Source organism: Ceratotherium simum, chromosome 9 (assembly GCF_057802395.1).
Source record: "Ceratotherium simum simum isolate JZ-2026a chromosome 9, ASM5780239v1, whole genome shotgun sequence".
NCBI lineage: Eukaryota > Metazoa > Chordata > Mammalia > Perissodactyla > Rhinocerotidae > Ceratotherium > Ceratotherium simum.
Window position 1 is genome coordinate 75,985,282 of NC_141908.1, and position 22,763 is coordinate 76,008,044.

The window sequence follows — 22,763 nt, forward strand, 5'->3', positions numbered from 1 at the left end:
CTTATTTACCTTAACAACATAAATCTACGATCATAAATTTAACTAAACTCTTAGATTCACTGTTTTTATATTTTTAGCTAGTAGTATATCAGATAAGTTCTATAAATTTATTACTGGCTAAACAGGTTTCAAAATATGTTCCTAAAAATTCTAAGAGTTTTCTACCAGTTGTAATGTTTCAGGATTTCAAAAATAAATTCATGCGGCAGATACAGAAATGCACTGTTCAGACCCTGTCAAGAAAGGATTCATTGCTTAGTTGCAAGGAGTGAGATTAACTTCCAGCTGCCAGCTGTTAACTGCTTCAGGTCCACCTCAGCCTTTGAACCAAGGTCATGCTCTTCTTGGAGTAGCCTCAACCAATGTCTGAGCAAGATGGCAAAAGGCCTGGACATTGCTACCCAACACAGGACTCCTCTAACAGGCCGTCTTTGCTCAAGAGTTCCACGCTGCGCTGGCAGAGACTCTGTCAGATCTGCCTTGCCGTCTGATGGCTTCCCCTACCCAATCCTCCCCATTCCTTTGACAGGTATTACTCCCCAGTCAGCCTTTTGCACTCCTAATTCCATCTCAGGATCTGATTCATGGAGGACCAAACTGACAGACCACAGTCATCTTATTTCCATACTTTCCATAATTTTTAGACTTTACTCCTTTGTCCTGTCTCTTTATTTCTTTTACTGCACTTGACATTTCATAGCTATTTAAATCTGTGCGGCTCATTACCCTTGGACAGGAAAGTACCAAAGGACAACTGAACATACGTGTTAAAGCGTGGCTATAAAATTAAAAAACATCCGTCAGGAACAGCTAATGAAATCAGTTTTAGTAGACAATTCCAGTCATACTATAGAATCACAGACCTGCAGAGTTTGTAGGGATCCTGGCGGTAATCTAGTGTAACCATTACCTGAGGAGAGAAGTGTGAAAACGTACCGCCTTTTACAGTCAAAATGACCACCAGCCCACTGGCTCAAATGCAGACAACAGCTTCACTCAAAGCTCAAAAAGCAGTTTATTTTTGAAATGTGCTTCTGAGATAACACAGTGAATTTATTTTAAATGTATTTTTTAAAAATGTATAAGCCTCAACACCTTATCTCAAGATATTTAAATTGAATTATTTAAAGCTAGATTATAATGTAAATAAGTAGAATTCTTCTGTATTTAATCCTGAAATGTCATAGCAAATACACACAACAGAAATCACATTGATAATAACTAACAATAATAAATATAGAAATCCTCTATTAGTCAATAAGATAAGAAAATAAAGTTCTCCATTAGCATTTGAACTTGGCATATCAGATCAACAGAGTTTCAAAGGAAGTGATGTTAACAGCTAACATTTAGTAAGCAGTTTCTACTATGTCAGGCACTGTGCTAAGTACTCTACAGACTTTATTTAGCTAACTGTTAGAAAAATCTTATAAAATAGGTACTGTTATTAATCCTACTTTATAGATGAGTAGACAGAGACACAGAAAAATAATTTGGCCAAAGTTTGAGATCTAATAAATAGAGCTAGGATCTATGGCATATACAACCAAACCTTAAGAATAGCTATTGGAGAAGGCTACAGCTCTTGATATCCAATGTTCTTTTACAAGAAAATCCATCTGAAATAGATATTAATACTTTCTAAAGAAAATATGTTAAAATCAATTACCTCTGAAATAAAGAATTCTTCATGCTTTTCTTCAGCTGCTCTCTGAACCAACTTGTCAAAAGGTAATGTTCTAAAATAAACACAAAAGAATCCTTAGACTTAATAATAATAAATCAACTAGTAATACTCTAATCACTATATACATAGGCTTGCTGGAGTTGGATATGCTCTTCTGTTTTACAATATCCACAGTTTTTATTATAACTTATTATGTGGAGTTCTAAATTTCCAAAATTCATTTAGTGGTATTGACATAGGTTGTCTGAAATTTTGATTTCAAAAATTAAAGATTTTTAAATCTATGGTACAGATGGATCCTTCTCATATGTCAATATCCTCCTATTCCAAGTTACTATTAGAAAAATGTTTCTATGGTATCTGGTTACCTTTGGAAACACACAAACTTTCAAGCTCTTAGTGCTACCTATTTTCAAGTGTCATGGCAAAACAAGTCTTGTGATGAATGGGGCAAACTACTACTCTAACTTTGGGAGACACTAGGCAAATGGTCCAATGACCAAATGGTCCCTCTCACCGATCTGCCTGCCTTTTAGCACTACCACAGAACACGGAAGCCTGTAACCCTGCTCTCATCCTCCGGCACCACCCTCGGTCATTTTAAGACAGATTCTGAGGGATAGCTCAAGGAGAATTCCAGTGAAGTGACCAAGTTTTATTCTTCTTCAATATTTCTGCCCAAATGCCTATCTCCTTCCATCCTGGTGAACAGGGCTGAACATCGTAGAAGCAAAGTTTTTCTCGTCTACCTCACACTCTTAAGCCTGGAGGGCTGTCTTTTCTTCGGGTCCCTTCCTATCCCTTCAAGCTTCTAGAATCAAAAGTAGTGCCCCCTACATGAAGATGACACCTTATCAGTAACATCAAGACAATGAAGTCCTCAAAAGCATCTTGGTCAAAAGCCTCTCCCTGCCTCTCCCCTCACACTGCCCTGCAGCCTCCAAACCTCTGATGAGGAGTTGTAAATCTTTTCACTCTTAATATCAAATATCTTTCCACTTGAAATCTGTACTGGGGAGGTGGGGAGAAAGCAAAACCCTTTCTCCTTTATAAGATGACCTTGGGCTTACCTTCTCCTAGCAGTGTTTTCCTGGAAACACACTGGGTTAAGATAAATATGGAATGTCAGCTGTGATATCAGGTAACAGTGTTTATTGTAAAAATGACCCTTGACTGGTGAACTACGTCTGGACCAGAAGGCTGGTGAGTGGACAATAAACACTCGTCAGGAAGCAGAGGATTCGGCCTTCCTGTGTGCAGTGTAACTCTTGTAACTGAGTACGTCCCTTGGAATCTAGAAGCTAAGTTCATGGCTGTTTCATGCTACTGGTGTCTGTGGACTATGGGACTTAACTAAGCTAGGATGTTTCTGTACCCACCTCTATGGTCTTGTTCCCTCACCACCAAGGTCTCACTTAGTGAATCAAAAAATGGCTCCTGGATTGGTATAAGGACTCCCCCTGATACTACCCCACTAGAATACTGTTTCCTGCCTTGTATCCTTTTGCAAAGTTAAGTGAATCTGATGCCAGATTATAGACAAGTGGGTCCTATGAGCCTGAATGTCAATCTGAACTTGAGGACACTGCTAGTAATTACATAGAGTGAGCACTATAAGAGAGAAGAAAGGAGACTGCCATCTATTCAGACTAATCTCCTACTATAGTTTCTGACTAATTATATCAACAAATTTCTTGGCATCCTCCTATTCAATGTTTTCCATCTCTGACCTCACTGTGTACCCTTCATTCCTACCAAAGTATCTTTGAAGAGTTTGAGAATAATGTGGAAGCCTCTCTGGCCCAGAGCTACCTCTGTAATTGGTACAGCTGCCCAGGCTTAGCTTTTCTTCCTAGAACCCAGAAGTGTTTCCAGACCTTTACAAGAACAGGGCAGACAGAGTAGCTCAGTCCAGAGAAGCAGAACTCGGGTGCCCACAGCAACCTTCTCCCTTAGGCAGTGCTACCTGTCAGAGCTTCTGCAGAAGCCAGGCTGAGAGGGGGTGGGGTGAAGTATATGAATTGGAAAGTTCCTTGGCCTCAGGGTCTTATCTATTCTGTGCACGTTTCATAAAGAAGGGCGTGTGCTATTGATGCTGCATTTGTCTGGACTGGCACACAGACCAGGAAGGGAGGTAGTATCAAAGAGGGGTTAGGATCCCGGGCTCCATGCAGTCAGGCAAATCTGGCTATAAGTCCAGCTCCCGTCAGTTTGAGCTATATGATCTTGGGTGAGTTTTTAAACCTCCGTTTTCTCATCTGTATAATTATAAAAAAAACTACTTCACAGATTGTTCTGACCTTTAAATGAGTAATATAATCTAGGATGTTTGGCACAGTACCTGATACATAGTAAGTGCTCAATAAAGGACAGATGGTGGGGTTAATGACAATGATAATGTACCCTTTAGCAGCATGCAAGTAGTTACCAACATTCAAAAAAAGAAAAAAATCGTCACTGTCCTGTTCCCCATTTGCAAAGGCTGCTTTGCAAAATCAAGATCAGGATGAACATATAATAAACAATAAGAGCAGGATGATGACAGGAATTAGAGGATGTGGTAGGGAGAGGCAGCAAAGCAAAGCTTATATAAGATTCAGACTTTTTAAAAAAAATCTATGACCAGACGAATACCAACAATACCCTTTCAGCAAACAAGGCTCTTCCTGTTCACAGCATCCTGACTCTCGAAGAACAGTGAGAGCTACCAAGAAGAAAGAAGTAAAAGCTAAGACTTGGAAATGTATTGACCTTCCAGTGTTTAATAAGCAGAAATGTAACCTTCACCTGAAGTGACAATGACAGATGTGTGTAGGACTTCTTACTTTCTAGTCTCCCTTTGGCCTAGATGCCTCCCTTCTTTCCTACTCCCTCGTAACTGCTAAAAATGACTAAATCTATTTTCTTTCTTGCACTAAGAAAATCTTGCAACTCTTTAGTAGCTCTAGTGAAAGGCTTCGAGAAAGCTGGGATAGGAACTATTACATAATATATGTGCTTCAAAAACAAGTTTTGAAAAGTTTATAGGACATGACAGCACAGCAAAGCAATTCAAGATGAAGTTTCAATACCCACTTGTTATGGCATTTAGACTCTCTGGAAAATAAATATCATTAATTGCTGGAATATGCCCATCATTCCAGCACTTTCTTCATTTAATAAAAATGAAAAGTTCTTACACTTGGAAAAACTTATGGCAATTAAATTAAATTCATGGCCTATTAAAAACCAAAATTATAATGGTGAATATTCAAGGGATCAAAAACTGAGAAATGCTTTGGCAAGCTTCTAAATGAGTGTGGAAAACTCTAATGAGAAAGGAAGGGCCTGGACATTAGCCGCTCTGTTTAACTCATCTCTAAACTCTGGAAGGAAGAGTGGGAGCTACCTTTCTTGAAAAATTAGTCTTTTGTGAACTACATGGCTTTTCAATAGATTAAATTTGCTGGGAACTGCATGTGCTCAGAATTCGAAAGTTATTTGTTTTTTAATTTAACATTTTTAAATGAAACTCATGAGAATAAACTCATGGGAATAAATAGCATATTAAATCTATGAGATTAGAGCATTTAAAGCTTTCAAGTTTAGACATTCAGCAGCTTTTAGCTATCTCTTATTTACTTTTAAGAGATCTCAAAGCATAAAATGACAGCCATGAGGGAAATTAAAAGTATTTAAAATTATTTTGTCAAAAGGGAAAATTAAGCATGGTTTTCTAGTTATCCAAGTTGATGAAAGATTCTACCAAACATAGCAACTACTTGTCCTATATTTTTGGAGAGGGCAGAAAAAGAAAACATGGGCTTATACTTACCTAAAAACAATTTGGAATTAGAAAATCTTCCAAAAATAAGGGCATCAAAAATCAAAATAGGTTATGAAGGAAAACTTTAGAAATTTTTACTCTAGATAACAATTACTAATGTGGTAGGATCAATTAATTAATGAAGTGTTGAATGAATACAGCACACCCAACTTTAGGTATAATCTAACTCTAGGTCTCTTTTCCTTCTGTGACTCCAGAAGGTAGTGTATACACCCTATTTAAAAAATGGTCTTCGGGGGCCAGCCTGGCGACATAGTGGTTAAGTTCGCACGCTCTGCTTCAGTGGCCCCGGGTTCTCAGGTTCGGATCCTGGGCGCAGACCGTCGAGCCATGCTGTGGTGGCATCCCACATAAAGTAGAGGAAGATGGGCACAGATGTTAGTCCAGGGCCAATCCTTCTCAGCAAAAAGAGAAGGATTGGCATCAGATGTTAGCTCAGGGCTAATCTTCCTCACAAAAAAAAAAGGTCTTTGGAAATGTCTTTGTATAATTATGTAAACTCAGAATTCTTGTCTTTTAAAAGCCATTCTTTAAAAATTAATAAGCTATTCCATGATTATAACAAGCTAGCTGAAAGATGAAATGCCATATGGTCTTTGTATAATAATGCAAAAATATTTTAAAGGCTTTAAAAGTTAGCTTAGAAGAAAATACCTATACACAAAGTTCTTACTAATGAAGTCCATCTGGGCAACCGCAGCGACATGAATCTTCACTTCTTTCCTCCCCCCGGCTTGACTCAGGTAATCCACTGTCCATCTGCTTGTACATGCCCCCAAATCAATTCCTTCCAACACCAGAGGTTTTCTCTGTAAGTGGGGAAAAAAATATAACAAAAAATTAGGGAAAACCAACAATACGCCAGGAGTTATATTTCGCAATAAAGGGACAAAAACAAATAAGAAATGATTCTTGATCCCAAAATGCTCAAACTCAAATCTTTGGACAATTCAGGCTGTAACTACAATAGGAAGAGGACTCATGTAATATACTTAGAACAAAATTTTAACATTAGGAAAACAAAATCAAACACAGCAGCAGTACCATCAAGAGCTTAGAAACAAGAGAAATCTGAATATCATTTAAAGAATTTTCATAGTGTTATGACAAAAAATATAAATGATTAAAATTTGTACTTTATAGTCAAATATTGTTTGTAACTTTATTTTCATATCATTTTGAACTATGGAACAGTTACAAGAACATTACAAAGAACTCCCATCAACCCTTTACCCTGATTTGCCAACTGTTAATTTAACATTTGCCCCACTTACTTACCATCTCACTCTCACTGTGTGTGTATAGACAGGGACATATTATTAAAGATAATTCAATTTTTTCTGAACTATTTCAGGGTAAGTTGCTGACATCATGCTCTTTTATATTTAAAAACTTGAACAAATTTCCTGAGAACCAAGACATTCTCTTATATAACCACAGGATAATTATCAAAATTATATTTAACACTGCTATAATACTATTATCTAACCCACAGTCCTTATCCAAATTTTGCTAATTGTCCCAATAATGTCTTGGATGGTTATTTTTTTTACCTATTTCTGAGATGCCACATTGCATTTAGTTGCCATGTCTCTTCGAATCTGGAAGAGACCTCAGCCTCTTTCTTCCATGACCTGACATTTTTGAAGAGGACAGGCCCATTGTTTCATAGAACGCCCTTATTTCTTCATGATCAGATTCAGGTTATGCATTTTGAGAAGGAATGTACCACAGAAGCACTGTCGGGTCCTTCTCACACATCAGGTGGCACAGGATCTTTTGCCCTATTATTTGTGATATTAATTTTGATCAATTGCTAATTCCTGTCTGAATTAAGTATTGCTATGGTGAGTGGAAAAATCATGATTTTTTAAAAACTTTATCTTCATCTACTTTCACTAGTTGGCATTCTAACGTCAAAATGAGCTCTAACTTCCCCATTTATTTATTTTATTCACTGGGTTATAATCTATTAATATAATTTTGATGCTCAAATTATACCAGATTTTGCCAATAGGAGCCCCTTCAAGCTGGTTTTTGTAACTTTTTACCTGAGCACTTCCTTACTTTATGGCCAAATAACACAATCCAGCATCCTTTTATACTTTCCCTGCCCCAGCCCTACAGTCATTTCTTCAAGCAGCTCTGGTTTCTCTTAGTGAGGAATGCTATTTAGAAATGATGATCTGGGGGCTGTGTGTTCATTGTTATTGGGGTGTCATTACTTCTAGGCCAGAAGCTAGGAAATATGTGAAGGGGTGTGTATACTCACTCCCCCTCTCCCCAAATATATACATACACACACACATACCGTATATGCATATACCTGTATCTATTTCTCTCTCTCTCTCCATATATACATATATACTATACACACACACACACACTTAATGGATCTATATATGAACCATGATAGCCCCAATGTTGACACCTCCAATGCCAATCTTATACCACAAGATTCATTCTAATCTTTATTGTTTATATATTTGTAACTCCCTTCCCTAACAGTGAGAAATCTGGTTCCTATCATCCTCAATGCTTAAACAACTGCACAATCCCAGAATTGACAATAAGTACCTTCACAATTGCTAAGTCAAACCATTGTAAAAAAACAAGGCTACTAACTAGAATTCAGTATTTGTTTACAGTTTTTTGTCTTTAAACTGAAAACATATAATTGAAGTACTACGTTCAAAAGTGACATGGGTACTTACATTCACTTGTTTTTTTATACTCTATATTAGAATTTTGGTTTTTTTTGTGTGAGGAAGATCAGCCCTGAGCTAACATCCATGCAATCCTCCTCTTTTTGCTGAGGAAGACTGGCCCTGAGCTAACACCCGTGCCCATCTTCCTCCACTTTATGTGGGACGCCGCCACAGCATGGCTTGACAAGCAGTGCATCAGTGTGCGCCCGGGGTCCGAACCCGGGCCGCCAGCAGCAGAGTGCACACACTTAACCGCTACGCCATGGGGCTGGACCCAAGAGTTTTGTTTTTTAAAATCATTACTTGTCCTATTAATTTTATTATTACTATTACTTTAGAATGTAAAACATTAATGTGATCACTAAAGTCAAAACTATACAAAAAGGTCATCCCATCCACATTCTTCTACCTCATACTCACTCACCCCCTAGAGATAACTAGTCTCAATGTCTGGCTTATCATTCCTGTATTTCTTTTTTGCAGGGTGATCAAAAACATATATGCTTCCTTATTTCCCCTTCTTTTTTACACAAAAAGTGGTATATTATGTATTATCCTTTGTAATTTGCTTTTTTTTATTTAAAAATATACCCTGGAGGGCCGGCCCTGTGGCTTGGTGGTTAAGTGCGCGCGCTGCAATGCTGGTGGCCCGGGTTCGGGTCCCGGGTGCGCATCAAGGCACCACTTCTCCGTCCATCCTGAGGCCGAGTCCCACATACAGCAACTAGAAGGATGTGCAGCTATGACATACAACTATCTACTGGGGCTTTGGGGGGAAAAAATTAAATAAATAAAATCTTTAAAAAAAAAAAAATAAAAAAAAAAAAAATAAAAAAAATAAAAATATACCCTGGAAATCACCACTATCCTTTCAGATTATCACCCTCATTCTTTTTTTACAGCTTAGTACATCAGAGTGTAAACGGATTATTTAAAATAAATCAATCACTCTCCTATGCATTGGTTTTTAGACTATTTGCAATAATTTGCAAGTATAATAAACACTATTTAGACATTTTCATATTGTTGGAGGTGTGTCCCCAGCGTAAATTCCTAAAAGAGGGATTGCTACATCATAAAGTAAACACATACACAGTGTATGTGGCTGTACCACTTGGCATAAAGTGTGAGAGGGTCAGTTTCCTCACAGCCTCACCAAGAGTGTATTATTAAAGCCTTTTGATTTCTGCCAATATAACAGATAAGAAATGGTCTCTCCATGCAGCTTTAATTTCTCTTATGAGTAAAGCTGAACATCTTTTCATGTTTAGAAGCCATTTCTATCCTTTTTGTCAACTGCTCACTTTTTATCATTTTTGGCCTCCCCTGCTTAATTTTTAAAAGTTCTTTACAAACATGGCCTTTTACTGCCCTTTATTGAAATATATGTTGCAAATATTTTTCTCCCAGTTTGTATTTTATGTACTCAAATTTTAATCTTTTATTACATCCGAATTTTGAGTCATAGAAAGCCCTTTCACACACCTACATTATAGAGGAATTTACCCATGTTTTCTTCCAGTACTTGTGTAGCTTCATTTTTTTACATTTAGATCTCTGATCCATTTGGAGATTACTCTTGTGTATGGTGTCAGATATAAATCTCATTTTATCATTTTCTAAATGACCATAGAATTGTCCCAGCACCATTTACTTAAAAGTTCATCTTTGCCCCAGTGATTTTTAAAATGTCATGTTCAGCACATACTAAATTTCCCTCTGAATGGAAATTTATATATAATCTCCAGACTTTCTCTTCTATTTCTCTGGTCTGTCTATTCATGCACCTGTACCACAGTGTTAATTATTAACATACGTTTAAAAATCTGATAGGACTATGCCCCCTCATAGCTGTCGTTTAGTGTTTCCAAGTAGAAAAGTCTTGTTTTGCAATTTTGTTACTAATTCCTAGTTTTATTACATTGTGACCAGCGTTGTTTGTAATTTTCCACTTTAGGAAATTTAGTGATGATTTCTTTGTGACATATTATGTTTTGCCTGGGGAGATTACACTACAAAATACCTTCCGCTATTGCATCTTACAAAGCACTTTCGCATGCATCGTTCCATCTTCACGATACCGCCCTGCAGGTATCTTACACTAACACGTCCTGAGGAGGGGTGGGGAGGGCAACAACAGCCCATCCAGCACTAGTCCCCCAAATAAACGAAAGCTCGAATCCTCCGTAGGTTGCTAACGCCTAAAAGAAAAAACTTCATCCTTGACTTTTGTAATACTGAGAACTGTAGCTCTATGGCCACTCTTACAGATATAAATACCAAGTAAAATTGCTCGGGGGGGGTTCTACCATAAGCAGACTAACGGTAACCTTGGTGATTTTTTCTTTTCCAATATCTGCTGGGCTCTTTATTCTGTTTTCCCGAAGCCTGGACTCCCTTGCAAAGCACTGCAAGCAAAAACACTTTTTTCCCCCTTAATATTTTTCTCTGAGTTTTCTTTCAAAGAACTAAAGTTCGAATTACACATATGAGAGATTCCAACGTCTGAACCAGAACGCGGGTTAGTTACAATCCAAGACCAGTGGCGCTTTCCTGGGGGATTCCCACTGCTGCCCCTGTCGGCTCAGCGCAACGAGAAACCTGCTCCTCCACACCAGTAACTCGAGTGGACCGGCCACCAGGGAGCCGGGAACCCTCCTCTAAACCTGAGGAGACCGCAGGGGAGACGGGCGGGCGGGGCGGGGTGGTGGAGAGCTTCCTCCGCTGCCACGGTAACCGCACACGCGGCTCCGGCACAGGAGGTCACCGCAGCGAGCAGCGCTCACTACGCGAGATGCTTCCCGCGCTCAGCTCTCCGCGCTCACCCTGCTGCCCGGAAACGCGGCGCTGTGCCCTCCGGAAGACTGGGCGGGCCAGTCGCGATCCCCCACGCGCCCTCTCCCTCAGCCGCGGAGCCCACCCGCCGTCTCCGCCCGCAGCCTCCTCACCACGCCCTGGGCCGCAAGAAGGCAGTTCGGGGCCGCCCCAGCGGCAGGGACGGCATTCCCTGGCTCCCCGCGGCCCGACCCCGCGCGAGGGCCTCACCTGCGGGTAGAGGTGCTGCACGAACTGCTCCTGCGAAACGCCGTCGAGCCGGGGGACCGGGAGGCGCTGCCCGGCCATGGTGGCTCCCGCCCGTCCTCTTTCAAGTCCCGCGAACCTCGGCCCCAACGTGTTCCTCAGCGCGCGATCCGCCCGGAAACATGGCCCGCGGAGAAAAGGTCCGCGAGGTCGGCGGACTCGCGAGAGCGGCGGCTTCCGAGCGCTGGGCCGGGGGTCCCAAGGCCTCTGCGCGGGCTGTGTGCCGGAGGGCGGGGATGGGGTGGACTCATCAGAGGCGGCAGCAACGGGCCGGCTTTACTCTCCAGTCTCTTTCTGCGAACCCCCCTGAGGTGGTTTCCCACCGACTATCTTTCGGGATGCACAAGCAAGCACAGGGGTAAAAGGTCATAAAGATGGCGCTGGCCGTTCGGCTGCTACCCCGCTTGCTGCTCTCTCGGCCGCTGCCCGGCGGGGCCGCCCGACCCCGGCCTCCCGATGCAGCCGAGGGGAGGCCGCCGTTGGCTGGACTTTGCTGCTGCTGCCGCCGCCTTCTCGGCTCGGGCGCGGCCCCGTTCCCTCGCGTCCCTCGGGCCTCGGCGGCCTGGGCGCTGCCTGCTCGCGGTCCCCGGCCTCCCCGGCTCGGCGCTCGGGGGCTCCCCGCGCTCTCCGCGCTCCCCGGGCGCAGCTATAGCACCGAGGAGCAGCCGCAGTCGCGCCAGAAGACCAAGATGATCATCCTGGGCTTCTCCAACCCCATCAACTGGGTGCGGACTCGAATTTTCGCCTTCCTTATCTGGGCCTATTTCGACCGCGAGTTCAGCATCGCAGAATTCTCTGAGGGAGCGAAGCAGGTGTGTGTATTTCCCCGGGTTGACCTGTCGCCTCTCCCGCCTTCAGCTCTTACACGCACAGGTGCTCAGCGGGGAGGCGCCCTCGCTGGATCCCAGATTACCAGAACGTGTGGAGTGACCCAGGCGCGGAGCCCGCCGGCCGCCTTTTGGCTTAAATTAAGCTTCTGGGTCTGTTTGCACGGTCGTCGAGGAGGAGGGGTTCGATTGAGACACCAGGGTGAAGTCCCCAGTTGCCTTCTCTGCTCCCTACAGGTTTTGACTCAGAAAGAAATGGATTCAAAGCTCATTTCTGCCACTTAAAAGTTACGTGGCTTTATCTTTTCTGGACGTGATTGTCTGCAAAATGAAGAAGACAATGCCTGGCACGTAGTAGGCACTCCATAAATGTTGGTTGAATGAATGAGTGAGTGGTTAAGATGGTGTGGAAGAGTAAATGAGATAACATTTCCAAAGTGCTTTAATGTCGTTTTGAGTAGAAAGAAAACTTCCTGTCGGCTATTTGACAGAGCTCTGCTGCCCTTCCCCTCGCCAGCGCTCCCCATCATACTCCTTTAAAGAATAACCTAGAAATGAGCAGTTTTCCCCTTTGCAAGAATTTACTGAGACCACCTGGTCGCTGAGAAGTGCACAGCACTCTGGACACTGAGAAACAGCCTTTGGTGATCCATAGCCCTGACCCGGACAGTTATGTCCCTCTTTCCAAGTGGCTGATAATACCCGGCCTTACTCTTGCCACATAACAGTCGCTTTGGGTCCTCAGATTATTTGCAGATTTTGTGTGTACATGCATTTTTCTAGGATGAAAGTCCATCTATAACTTTGTTTTGAATCTTCTAAAGAGTTTATTTCCAATCATTTCAGAACTATTGATAAACGGTAGGGATCTAGTTTATTTCCCAGTTCATACTGCCAGATGCCTTAAAATTATGACATCAGTGTAATCATTTTGCAGTATTGATTGTATACTGTGCTGATGTTTTTACTTCTAATTTATTTCAGATTATTTCTATAAACATAGCCTGTTTACTTCTGTGACCTTTCAGTTATAAATTAAATGTTTTCAGTTTTAGTAATTGTCAATATTAACTCCTGCTTCATGCCTCCCTGAGTCAATTCTTAACTGCTTTATGTGTTTATAAAAAAGTTCAAAAGCAAAGGGCAAGCTTGATTAATAGCATCATAAGGGGTAAACCTTTGCTCATGTCAGTTCTCAAAATTTTTTGTCCCTACGTGGGTAAATTGGCATGATCCTACTATTCTCCACAGCGTCCGCTGATGCCATATGGGCTTGTCCACCTCATAACACGTATGTGACTGTACAGCTCATGTGTGTGTCAATAAGGAATGGAAATCATCTCCCCACCTGGGCAAGAATCAGGCCTTAGTCCCTATTTCCTCTGAACACATGGAGGAGAGTGGGACACTTTAGTCACTCTCTGGTCCTAGAGGTCCTCCAGCTGTTAGCTATTTTTAGCCCCTCTCCTTGCTGTTAAGTAATATCTCCACCCCTTCATCAGCCTGTGTGTATACAGTTTCTCCTCACCTAAGTCCATTTTTGTGCATTTAATCATTCTGATTTCCAAAAGGAATGTTGAGTCATCCATGGCAAATATTTAGTGATTCCCTTAAACCAGTGGTTACTTAACATACCATTCAGATCGAGCAAATGAGTTTTTTAACACCTAAGATTTATAAGGACGGCCAAAAAACCTCTCTAGTAGATCTGATGATGCAACTGTACCTTCCCTTGCATGAGTATAATTCCAGGGCTTGGGAATAATCTGGTGCAGAAACATTAGCTAGTTTATCTACTCTCATGGGCCCACTTGCCCTTTCTCTTTAGGCTAAGCTCCCAGCAATAAGATATCTTGGATTGTGAGTATCAAGTTATCGATTAGATCATGTTCATTAAGATTTCTTTTTTTAATCATAGAACACGAAAACGAAAAGGCACCTTAGGCCTCATCATTCCAGTCTAATCCTCCTTTTTAGATGATAAAACCAAGTTCTAGAAAGGTGAAACGATTGGCTCAAGGATGCATAGCTAGTAAATGCTGAGGGGCACTGTCCTAAACCCACTCTACAAGCAGTCTTGGTCCTCCAGAGTCACTAGAAATTGAGGTCATTGAGGACAATCTAGGCAAGTTTTTATTCATCACGTGAGCCAGGGGAAAAGCTCCACAGACCCTGCTTTCCACTGATACATACATATGACATGATATCTTCCCTATTGCTGCCGTCAAACCATACTAGTCATATACTGTTTGTTTTCCTATCTTTTTTTTCTTCTTTTTTTGTGAGGAAGATCAGCCCTAGGCTAACAGCCATGCAAATCCTCGTCTTTTTGCTGAGGAAGACTGGCCCTGAGCTAACATCTGTGCCCATCTTCCTCCACTTTATATGGGACGTCGCCACAGCATGGCCTGACAAGCAGTGCATCTGTGCGCGCCCGGGATCCGAACCTGGGCCACCAGCAGCAGAGTGCGCGCACTTAACTGCTATGCCATGGGGCTGGCCCTGTTTTCCTATATCTTGCTTGCACATTTTAGCCTTTTCTATGAAAAAGAGGGCTATTTCCTGGAATACTGTTTACATTAGACACTCCTAATGCCATCAAGACATTTTCAGGGCAGCTTACAACAGTTCTGACTCTGTCAATGCAGCCCGCGCAGGTTAAGGGCTCAGTCTCACAAGACTGCCCTCACTTCGGACACCAATCTCAAGTCCAGGCCTCCCATACTTTTGACCAACCAGCTATAAATTGGGGGTCCCACATCCCCCTTCCTTGGGTTTGATAATTTGCTAGAATGGCTCATAGAACTCAGGAAAGCACTTTATCTGCTATTTTGGTTTATTATAAAGGATACAACTCAGGACAGCCAGATGGAAGAGATGCATAGGGCAAGATATGCAGGAACAAGTGTGGAGCTTCCGTGCCCTCTCCAGGCACACCACTCTGCCACACCTCCATGTGTTCACCAACCTAGAAGCTCTCCTGACCCCTTTGTTTAGGGTTATGGAAGTTCCATTATGTAGGCATGGTTGATTAAATCATTGGCCGTTGGTGGCTAGCCAGATCCCCAGCCCCTCTCCCCTCCCTGGAAGTCTGGAGGTAGGGCTGAAAGTTTCAGCCCTCTAATCACAGAATTGGTTCCTCTGACAACCATCCCCCATCTTCCAAGAGTCTTCTCATTAGCCTAAACTCAGGTATGGTTAAAAGGGGCTTATTTTGAATAACAAAAGATGCTCCTCTCACCCATTTCACTCAGGAAATTTTAGGAATTTTAGGAGCTCTGTGCTAGGAACCAGAATGAAGACTAAATATTTCTTATTACAACACAGTATAACACCATTGATATGTGCATACGATATCTTCCCTGTTACTGCCGTGAAACCACATCAGTCGTATACTGCTTTTCCTATCTCTTGCTTGCACATTTTCGCCTATGCAGTGAAAAAGAGGGCTATTTCTTAGAAGCCTCTTAGGTAGTCACGCCTGTGTCATCAAAGCCTTATCAGAGCAGCCTCCTAATTGTTTGTTATTACCTTATAAAATCATTTGCTCATGCGTGATCCTCCTTGACCACACAAACTAGAGTCTAATGGTTGGGTTTCAACATGAAGGTTATGGGCCTTGTTTCTTTTGCCCAAATATCACCCGTCTTCCGCACATGAAGTCTTACTAAAACATATAGTGTCCCTGAACCCTGAAGGCCTCTTAAGTGTTTGCAAGGGGTTCTTGAATCCATTGGATGTATGCATTTTCTCAAAATTCAACTCCATTATTGTCCTAGTTTGCCAGGGCTGCCTTAAAATACCACAGTCTGGGTGGCTTAAACCACAAAACTTTATTTTCTCACAGTTCTGGAGGCTAGAAGTCCAAGATCAAGGTGTTGGCAGGTTTGGTTTCTGCTGAGGCCTCTCTCCTTAGCTTGCGGGTGGCTGCCTTCTAGCTGTGTCCTCACATCGTTTTTTTTCATCTGTGCACATGTACCCTCAGTCTGTTTGTGTGTCCAAATTTCCTCTTATAAAGATGCCTAATGAGATTGGAGTAGGACCTACCCTCACAGCCTCATTTTAACTTAATCACCTCTTTAAAGGCCCTGTCTCCAAATATAGTCACCTTCTGAAGTCCTGGGAGTTAGGGCTTCAACATATGAATTTAGGGGGAAGAAAATCCAGCCCATAACAATTAGGTAGTATTGTCTGACATGCGTGTGCATCTTCTTTCTCCTGCCAGTTCTCCAGATTTCATCTTAGAAGTTACTTGCTTTAGGAAGCCCTCTCTGGTCTTCCCAGATTGGCTTAAGTGGCTCTTCTGTACGCTCCCAAATCATCCTTTTCTTACCCCTGTCATAATTCTTAACTTACCAGTTTACTTGCCTCCCTCCTCAAGTAGACTGAAAGCTGCTTGAAGACAGATAGAGTCGATGCAGTTTCATTTCTCACTGCTGGGAATGTGGAGGATTGCAGCTAGTTCCCCCTCACTTTAAAATGGGACCTCATACTTCAAGTTGGGATCCACTGTATTAGACTGTAAACTGTCTTTTCTCCTACTTTCCCAAACCTGCCTTACCTATCTTAATGTGGGTCAGACTGCAACCCAGATCTTCAGACTCCCAGTACAATCCAGACTGCTGCTTCCCACCTGCTCTCTGTGCTTGATTAAGAGGGATGTGATATAACAGTGAGGATGGTTGATCACTTCATTATTTTAAAAGGAAATACATAGGAGGATTTTTATTGAGGATCTAGCGTGTACACCACAAGCTAGCTTTTCCCAGGTCCTGAGAGCCGATACGTGATGATCAACCTGCTCATTTACTACTATGCAGGTGGGAAGGCCATCTGAGAAAAGAAAAGCCAACCAACTTGGAAGCAGTCATGTTTCACATTGATATATTAATGTTTGGCATTGTTTATTGCCTTTGTCATCAATAGTCTTTGTTACACTTAGCCATTTAAGTATGAGCATTATGTGTTGTATGGTATTTTGAAATAGTAATCAACATCCTCCCCCCACTATTTTTTTTTAAGGCTTTTGCTCATGTGTCCAAGTTGCTGTCACAGTGTAAATTTGATCTGTTGGAAGAACTTGTGGCCAAAGAGGTAAAGTATCTTTTAATTTTTCTTAAAAATAAATGTATTATTCTCTTGCAATAGAATGATATACATTGTCCTTATTTATGCTTAAAAATAGTATGTGTGCTGTGAGCCAAAGTAGAGTTCCTGTGTCTTTCCTTTTGGGTACTTAGGGTCATATAAAAGTATAGAATGACTTGCTACTTAAGGCATAAGTAAGTAAATATAATGTCTTTCACTTGTTTTATATTGAATGTTCTGTTAGGAATTATCTAGTTGAATAATTAGATGCCTTCAAAAATCACTCCTTTTGAAGATGAGTAAATATGGTAGTAAATTTAAAAATAGATTCAGAAAAATTCATTCCATGAAGAATTCATTCCACTTTTTGAAAAGCTTTCGAGAACTCAATAGGTGAATTATGGTTTGCTTTTTCCGAACTTAGGTGCTACATGTATTGAAAGAAAAGGTTACTTCACTACCTGACAACCATAAGCATGCCCTTGCTGCTGACATCGATGAGATTGTGTACACATCCACAGGAGACATCTCCATCTACTACGATGAGAAAGGTAATGCTGGGGCAGTCAGCTGTAAATGATCTGTAATTGTCCAGCTAAGCTAAACCAGTGGATAATCCTGACATAGCGGGGTTTTGTTGGTACAAGTGGATATTTATAGAACTTCAAAGAAAATAATATATTCATTCTTTAAAGACCTAGCTCTGGAAGAGTTGAGATATGGTAATAGTTTCTTATGCCCTTCTGTCTAGAACTTTTCCCTCCTGCTATTTAATTCATAGGAGAAAGCATCATCACTTAGATTGATGAGCATAGTCTGCCTAGGACAAGCTTTCCCGTGTCTCAAGTTAGAAATATTTGTGTTTCAGATTTCCTAACTTGGAGGAAACAATTGAGCATTTTAAATGTCCAGCTATATGTTAAATAGAAGGAGTAAAGAGTAAAAGAAAAAGTAAATAATATCAGCTAAAAACTGTTTTGAAAATAGGATTAACTGCAGAACCCCTAAATTGGATTTATTTGGAGACAGTGAAGAGTTGAAAGGAACTTTAGTGGTTATCTGGTTCTTCTCTTTGTCCAATGCGTACATTTTCTCTATAGCATTCCTGAACGTTTATTGACTTACTTATTCCTTCTACAAATATTTGCATATGTATTATGTGCCAGGCACACAGGAAATTTAGCCTTTGCTTACACACTCCCCAAGGCAGTTCTGATATAGGACTCTTAGTAATTAAAAATTTTTCATACAAATGTTAATTTGAAACATTTTTAGAGGTATTTTAGTGATCAATATTTTCTTTTCCCCTAATTATTTCAAATTGCATCTTAGAAACATGGCCACCACCTGATTTTTACACAGGACGTTGTCATAATCACTAGTCATAGCAAAGTGAATCAGGGTGAGATAACAGGCTGTCTTCTTTCTGGCAGTTGGGGTTAAGTTAATTACTTAGCAGCAAGAGATGTGTTTTTCCCTCTCATTTTTGGTTTGACAACAGATATCTGTTATTATAATTTTAGAAAATACCACAAATTGAAAATAATCCATGTAGTACACTTAGTAAATAGTACATGCTCAGTAAATAGTGACTATTATTACTGCGATGCAGAGAAGAGGGCAAATATGTCATAAACTCTGAGAGAATTTTCTAAAAATAAAAAGGTATCAACACAGGTATCTTAAGTTAGACTAGAATAAGCACAAAGTTTGATCTGTTACACTGTGTAACTACTGCCAATTTCTGATTTCGTTTTGGATATATGGATGATAGATTATTGTGATGTGTATATTTGTGTGTGTGTGTATGTTTTTTCTCTAAGGAAGGAAGTTTGTTAACATCCTGATGTGCTTTTGGTATCTAACCAGTGCCAGCATCCCCAGTGAAACTATAAGTGGAGCCAGTGTGTTCCAGGTTAAGTTGGGGGATCAGAACGTGGAAACTAAACAACTTCTTAGTGCAAGCTATGAGTAAGTCTAACCACATTTCATTGTTTCCTTTCTCCAGAAAATGGAAGGTAGTGTGAAGGTATGAAAACTAAAGGGAGCTTTAGGAAGAAAAGGATTGAAATTTGACAAGTTATTTATGAAGAGAAAAAGTCATAAAGACATACTGACCATGAAACAGGAGTGTTCAGAAATTAGAAAGAGGTAATATTGCTGAATTCAATTAAACGGTGTTTCAGCTGTCTATTGCTGCATTACGACCCACTCCAAAACTCAGTACCTTCAGTCAGCCATTTATTTTGCCTGCTGTCTTACTGCTCAGGAAGTTTGGAGAGGCTCAGCTCTGGAGTTTTCTCTGCTTCACCTGGAATCACCTGGGGCTGCAGAGGCTGGAGGATTCGTTTCCACAATGGCTCCTTGGTGCTCCTTGGCTTCTCCACACAACGTCTCATTCTCCAAGGCCTCTCTTCGTGGCCTGAGCTTGTGGTAGTTTCAGGCTAGTCACAGGTTTCAGTGGTGGTTGGCTTCCAAGAGGCAGAAGATGGAAGATGCTAGACCAGTAAAGGGCTATGCCCAGGACTGGAACAACATCATTTCTGCCGTAGTTTACTGGTCAAAGCAGGCACAGGACCTGCAGAGTTGAAAGGGCATGGAGAGACTCCACCTCTTCATGGGGCAACAGCACGGTCACATTGCAGAAGAGCACGTGGGATGAGAGATACGGTTATGGCTGTCTTTGGAAAATAAAATCTGCCATAATTGGCCCATGGACCATCCATTCTTTAGACATTTATTGACCATCTTCTATTTACCAAATACCCTGCTGCAGGTTCTGATACAAAATTGAAGGGTTCCTGCCCTTAAGGAGGTACTGTCTCATGGGAGGTTAATGAATTATTTTAAAACGACACTATGATGGATTTTTTTGCTAATAAAATTTAGAACAGTGAACAAGTCAAGCAAGTCAGTGGAGACATAATTTAATATTTATTTAAAAGAGAATATTATGATGTCACCAAAGTTAAACAAATTTGCTTTAAAATAACAAATCCCAGAAATGGCCTAAGAAAGCAAATGTATTGTTTCACTAAGCTAAAAGGGAATTATATCCTCATTTTTTTCACTTTTTTTGAAAGAAATGTGCTTTTTTCTTTTTTGAATCTTGCTTTATTTGTAATTATCCAAAATAGTGTATTTAAATACTTATTTAAATCTACTGAATTGTCTCTTTTTTAAAACATCACTTATAATTAAAGAGCAATATAATCAATACTAACCTTCGGTTCTTCTGATATTCCCTACTAAGACCATGGGCAGCTCATAAACAATGTTATTTTCAAGATTGATCTAATGTATATAAACCAAATTCCACTGAAGTACTGTTTGCAGCACCGTAGTCCAGTTTATTTCTCCTCGTATTAGGCCTGGTATAGCTAGTATTGAACAACAGAATAATATCTAAGTTTCTATCAAGGCCTGGCAAGTGTTGGAATGTAGATCAGTCCATTAAAAATACTCATTTTAGCTGAGAATGTACTTCTGATTCTGTGGGTATATATTTTGTGATTGAATTGGTAGATTAAACTCTTTTTTGGTTTTGATTTTTATTTACCATTAACAATTAGCTTGTTGCTAAAAACTGTCTCTAACGTACATTTGCAAATTATGTAGTTATCCAAGAAGTATTTGGACAGATGTAAGATTCACATTATTTGTAATTTTATTCCCAGATTTCAGAGGGAGTTTACACAAGGAGTGAAGCCTGATTGGACCATTGCACGGATTGAACACTCAAAGTTATTAGAATAATCTTTCTCGGAAAAATCAGCTTATTGGACTGTTAGCAATTGCTGTGAGAAACTAAGGAAGAAAAATTTTTGGATCATGTGATCTTCACTTAGTGAAGTCTGTGGATTACTTTTGTATTATTTTGAAATACTCCTTGTAGTGTATTAGCATGATATAATAAAGCATTTTCCACAGATTGTTGTCACCTTCTATAAAAGAGGTCAAAGTAAACTACAACACATTGTTGGTGCCGTGTTCAGTAGCAATTGTAATGTTATATGTGTATACACACAAACTATAATTTTATGGACACAATAAAGAAGGTATTGAAAAAAGTATTTACACATTTCTAAATTAACAGTCCTTAAATATTTTATTTGTGGTTAATACATATACAAATAATTCAAGTATGTTTAAGATTTATTTTTAAATATAGCTGCTGCTATTTGATTACCTCTTTGGTCACTAGCTGGATGAGGAGGTGTGGAGGGAACCATGGAGATTGGTCACTGCAGAACTAAAGATCAATGAACTTGAAGCTTAACCAAAGCGCAAAGAGAAGAACCCAGGACAGTGCCTTGGCCCCTGTGGGGTAATATCCAGTCTTCCAGTCCCAGAAGTTGGGGTAGGGGAGACAAAAACAATATAAGAAATAGTGTCTGAAAATTTTCCTAATTGATGAAAATTATAAACCCACAGATCCAAGAAATACGACAAGCAGGGTAACACACAGAAAACCTCACTATGGTACATCATCGTCAAATTGTAGAAAATCAGAGAAAATTGTAAAAGCAGCTGGAGAAAAAGCACATTCCATACAGAGAATGACTATTTCTTTTCTCAAACTGCAAGTTGGAGACCTTGGTTCGACATCTTTAAAGTGCTGATAGAAAAAAACCTGTTGACCTAGAATTCTAGGTTCAGCAAAAATATCTTACAGAAAAGACTTGTTCAGACAAGGAAAAGATGAGTGCCGGTAGACCTGTTTTATAAGAAATGTTAAGGACCAATGGACAGAATAAAGTTCAGAAATGGACCGATACATTCAATTGGACAATTGATTTTTGAGAAAGATGCCAAAATAATTCAGTGAGGAAAAGATAGTCTTTTTAACTAATGGAACTATATATTCATGTGGGAAATAAAGAACCTCAACTCTTGCCTCACGCTGTACATAATTTTTAGATTGCAAAATGGATCATAGACTTAAAAAAGAACTAAAACTTTAGAAATTCTACAAGGAAACAGAAATTGCTGTCTTCAGCTAGGCAAAGGTTCCTTAGGAGACAGCATGAATCATGAAAAAAAATTAATAAATTGGAATTTTTTTAAATTAAAACTCTTTCAAAGACAGCAGTAAGAAAATGAAAATCCAGGTCACAGGTTGGGAGAAAATACTTGCAATGCATATATTTGACAAAGGACCTGTAGCCAGAACATGTAAGGAATGTTTATAGCTCAATAATGAAAAGTCAAACAGCCCAATGAATATTGGGCAAAAGAAGTTGAATAAATTCTTCATAAAAAATGTTCAAATTGTCAATAAACACATGAAAAGATGCTCAGCACTTTTAGTCAGTAGGAAAACAAAATCACATGGAGATACCACTGCAAACCCACTAGAGTGACTTAAATAATGATGAAAACAATTGCCAGTACCAAGCGTTGGTGAAGATAGGGGTAACTGGAACGCTCAGACACTGGTAGTAGTAATGCAAAATGGTACAGCCATTTGGAAGATATTGTGGCAGTTTCTTATCAATTTAAACCTACGCTTCCCCTAGGACCCAGCAATTCTCTTCCTAGGTATT

General features: G+C 40.3%; 2 protein-coding genes across 7 annotated transcripts in view; one reads left to right on the forward strand and one right to left on the reverse strand.

Moving 5' to 3' along the window:
* The window catches only part of TYW5 (tRNA-yW synthesizing protein 5), a 24,408-nt gene extending 12,816 nt beyond the window's left edge, over positions 1-11,592 (reverse strand). For 5 of the 6 annotated variants that reach the window (XR_015553249.1, XR_015553248.1, XM_087435554.1 and 2 more), the window contains exons 1-3: positions 11,267-11,590; positions 6,168-6,322; positions 1,670-1,739 (exon numbers count right to left, since the gene is read on the reverse strand). Coding sequence is in view for 4 of the 6 variants with exons in the window: in XM_087435554.1 (XP_087291680.1) it covers positions 1,670-1,739; positions 6,168-6,322; positions 11,267-11,344 (303 nt within the window). In the remaining 2 variants the exon portion in view is untranslated. Of the gene's footprint in view, positions 1-1,669; positions 1,740-6,167; positions 6,323-11,266 lie in introns of all 6 variants that reach the window. The other variant, XM_087435555.1, reaches the window with a different exon arrangement.
* On the forward strand, positions 11,381-21,146 carry MAIP1 (matrix AAA peptidase interacting protein 1). The gene is made up of 5 exons (XM_004426775.3): positions 11,381-12,114; positions 17,152-17,223; positions 17,642-17,768; positions 19,041-19,188; positions 20,895-21,146. The coding sequence occupies exons 1-5, from the start codon at positions 11,677-11,679 to the stop codon at positions 20,971-20,973; spliced, it is 864 nt and encodes a 287-aa protein (XP_004426832.1). The 5' UTR covers positions 11,381-11,676; the 3' UTR covers positions 20,974-21,146.
* The last annotated feature ends 1,617 nt before the right edge of the window (positions 21,147-22,763 follow it).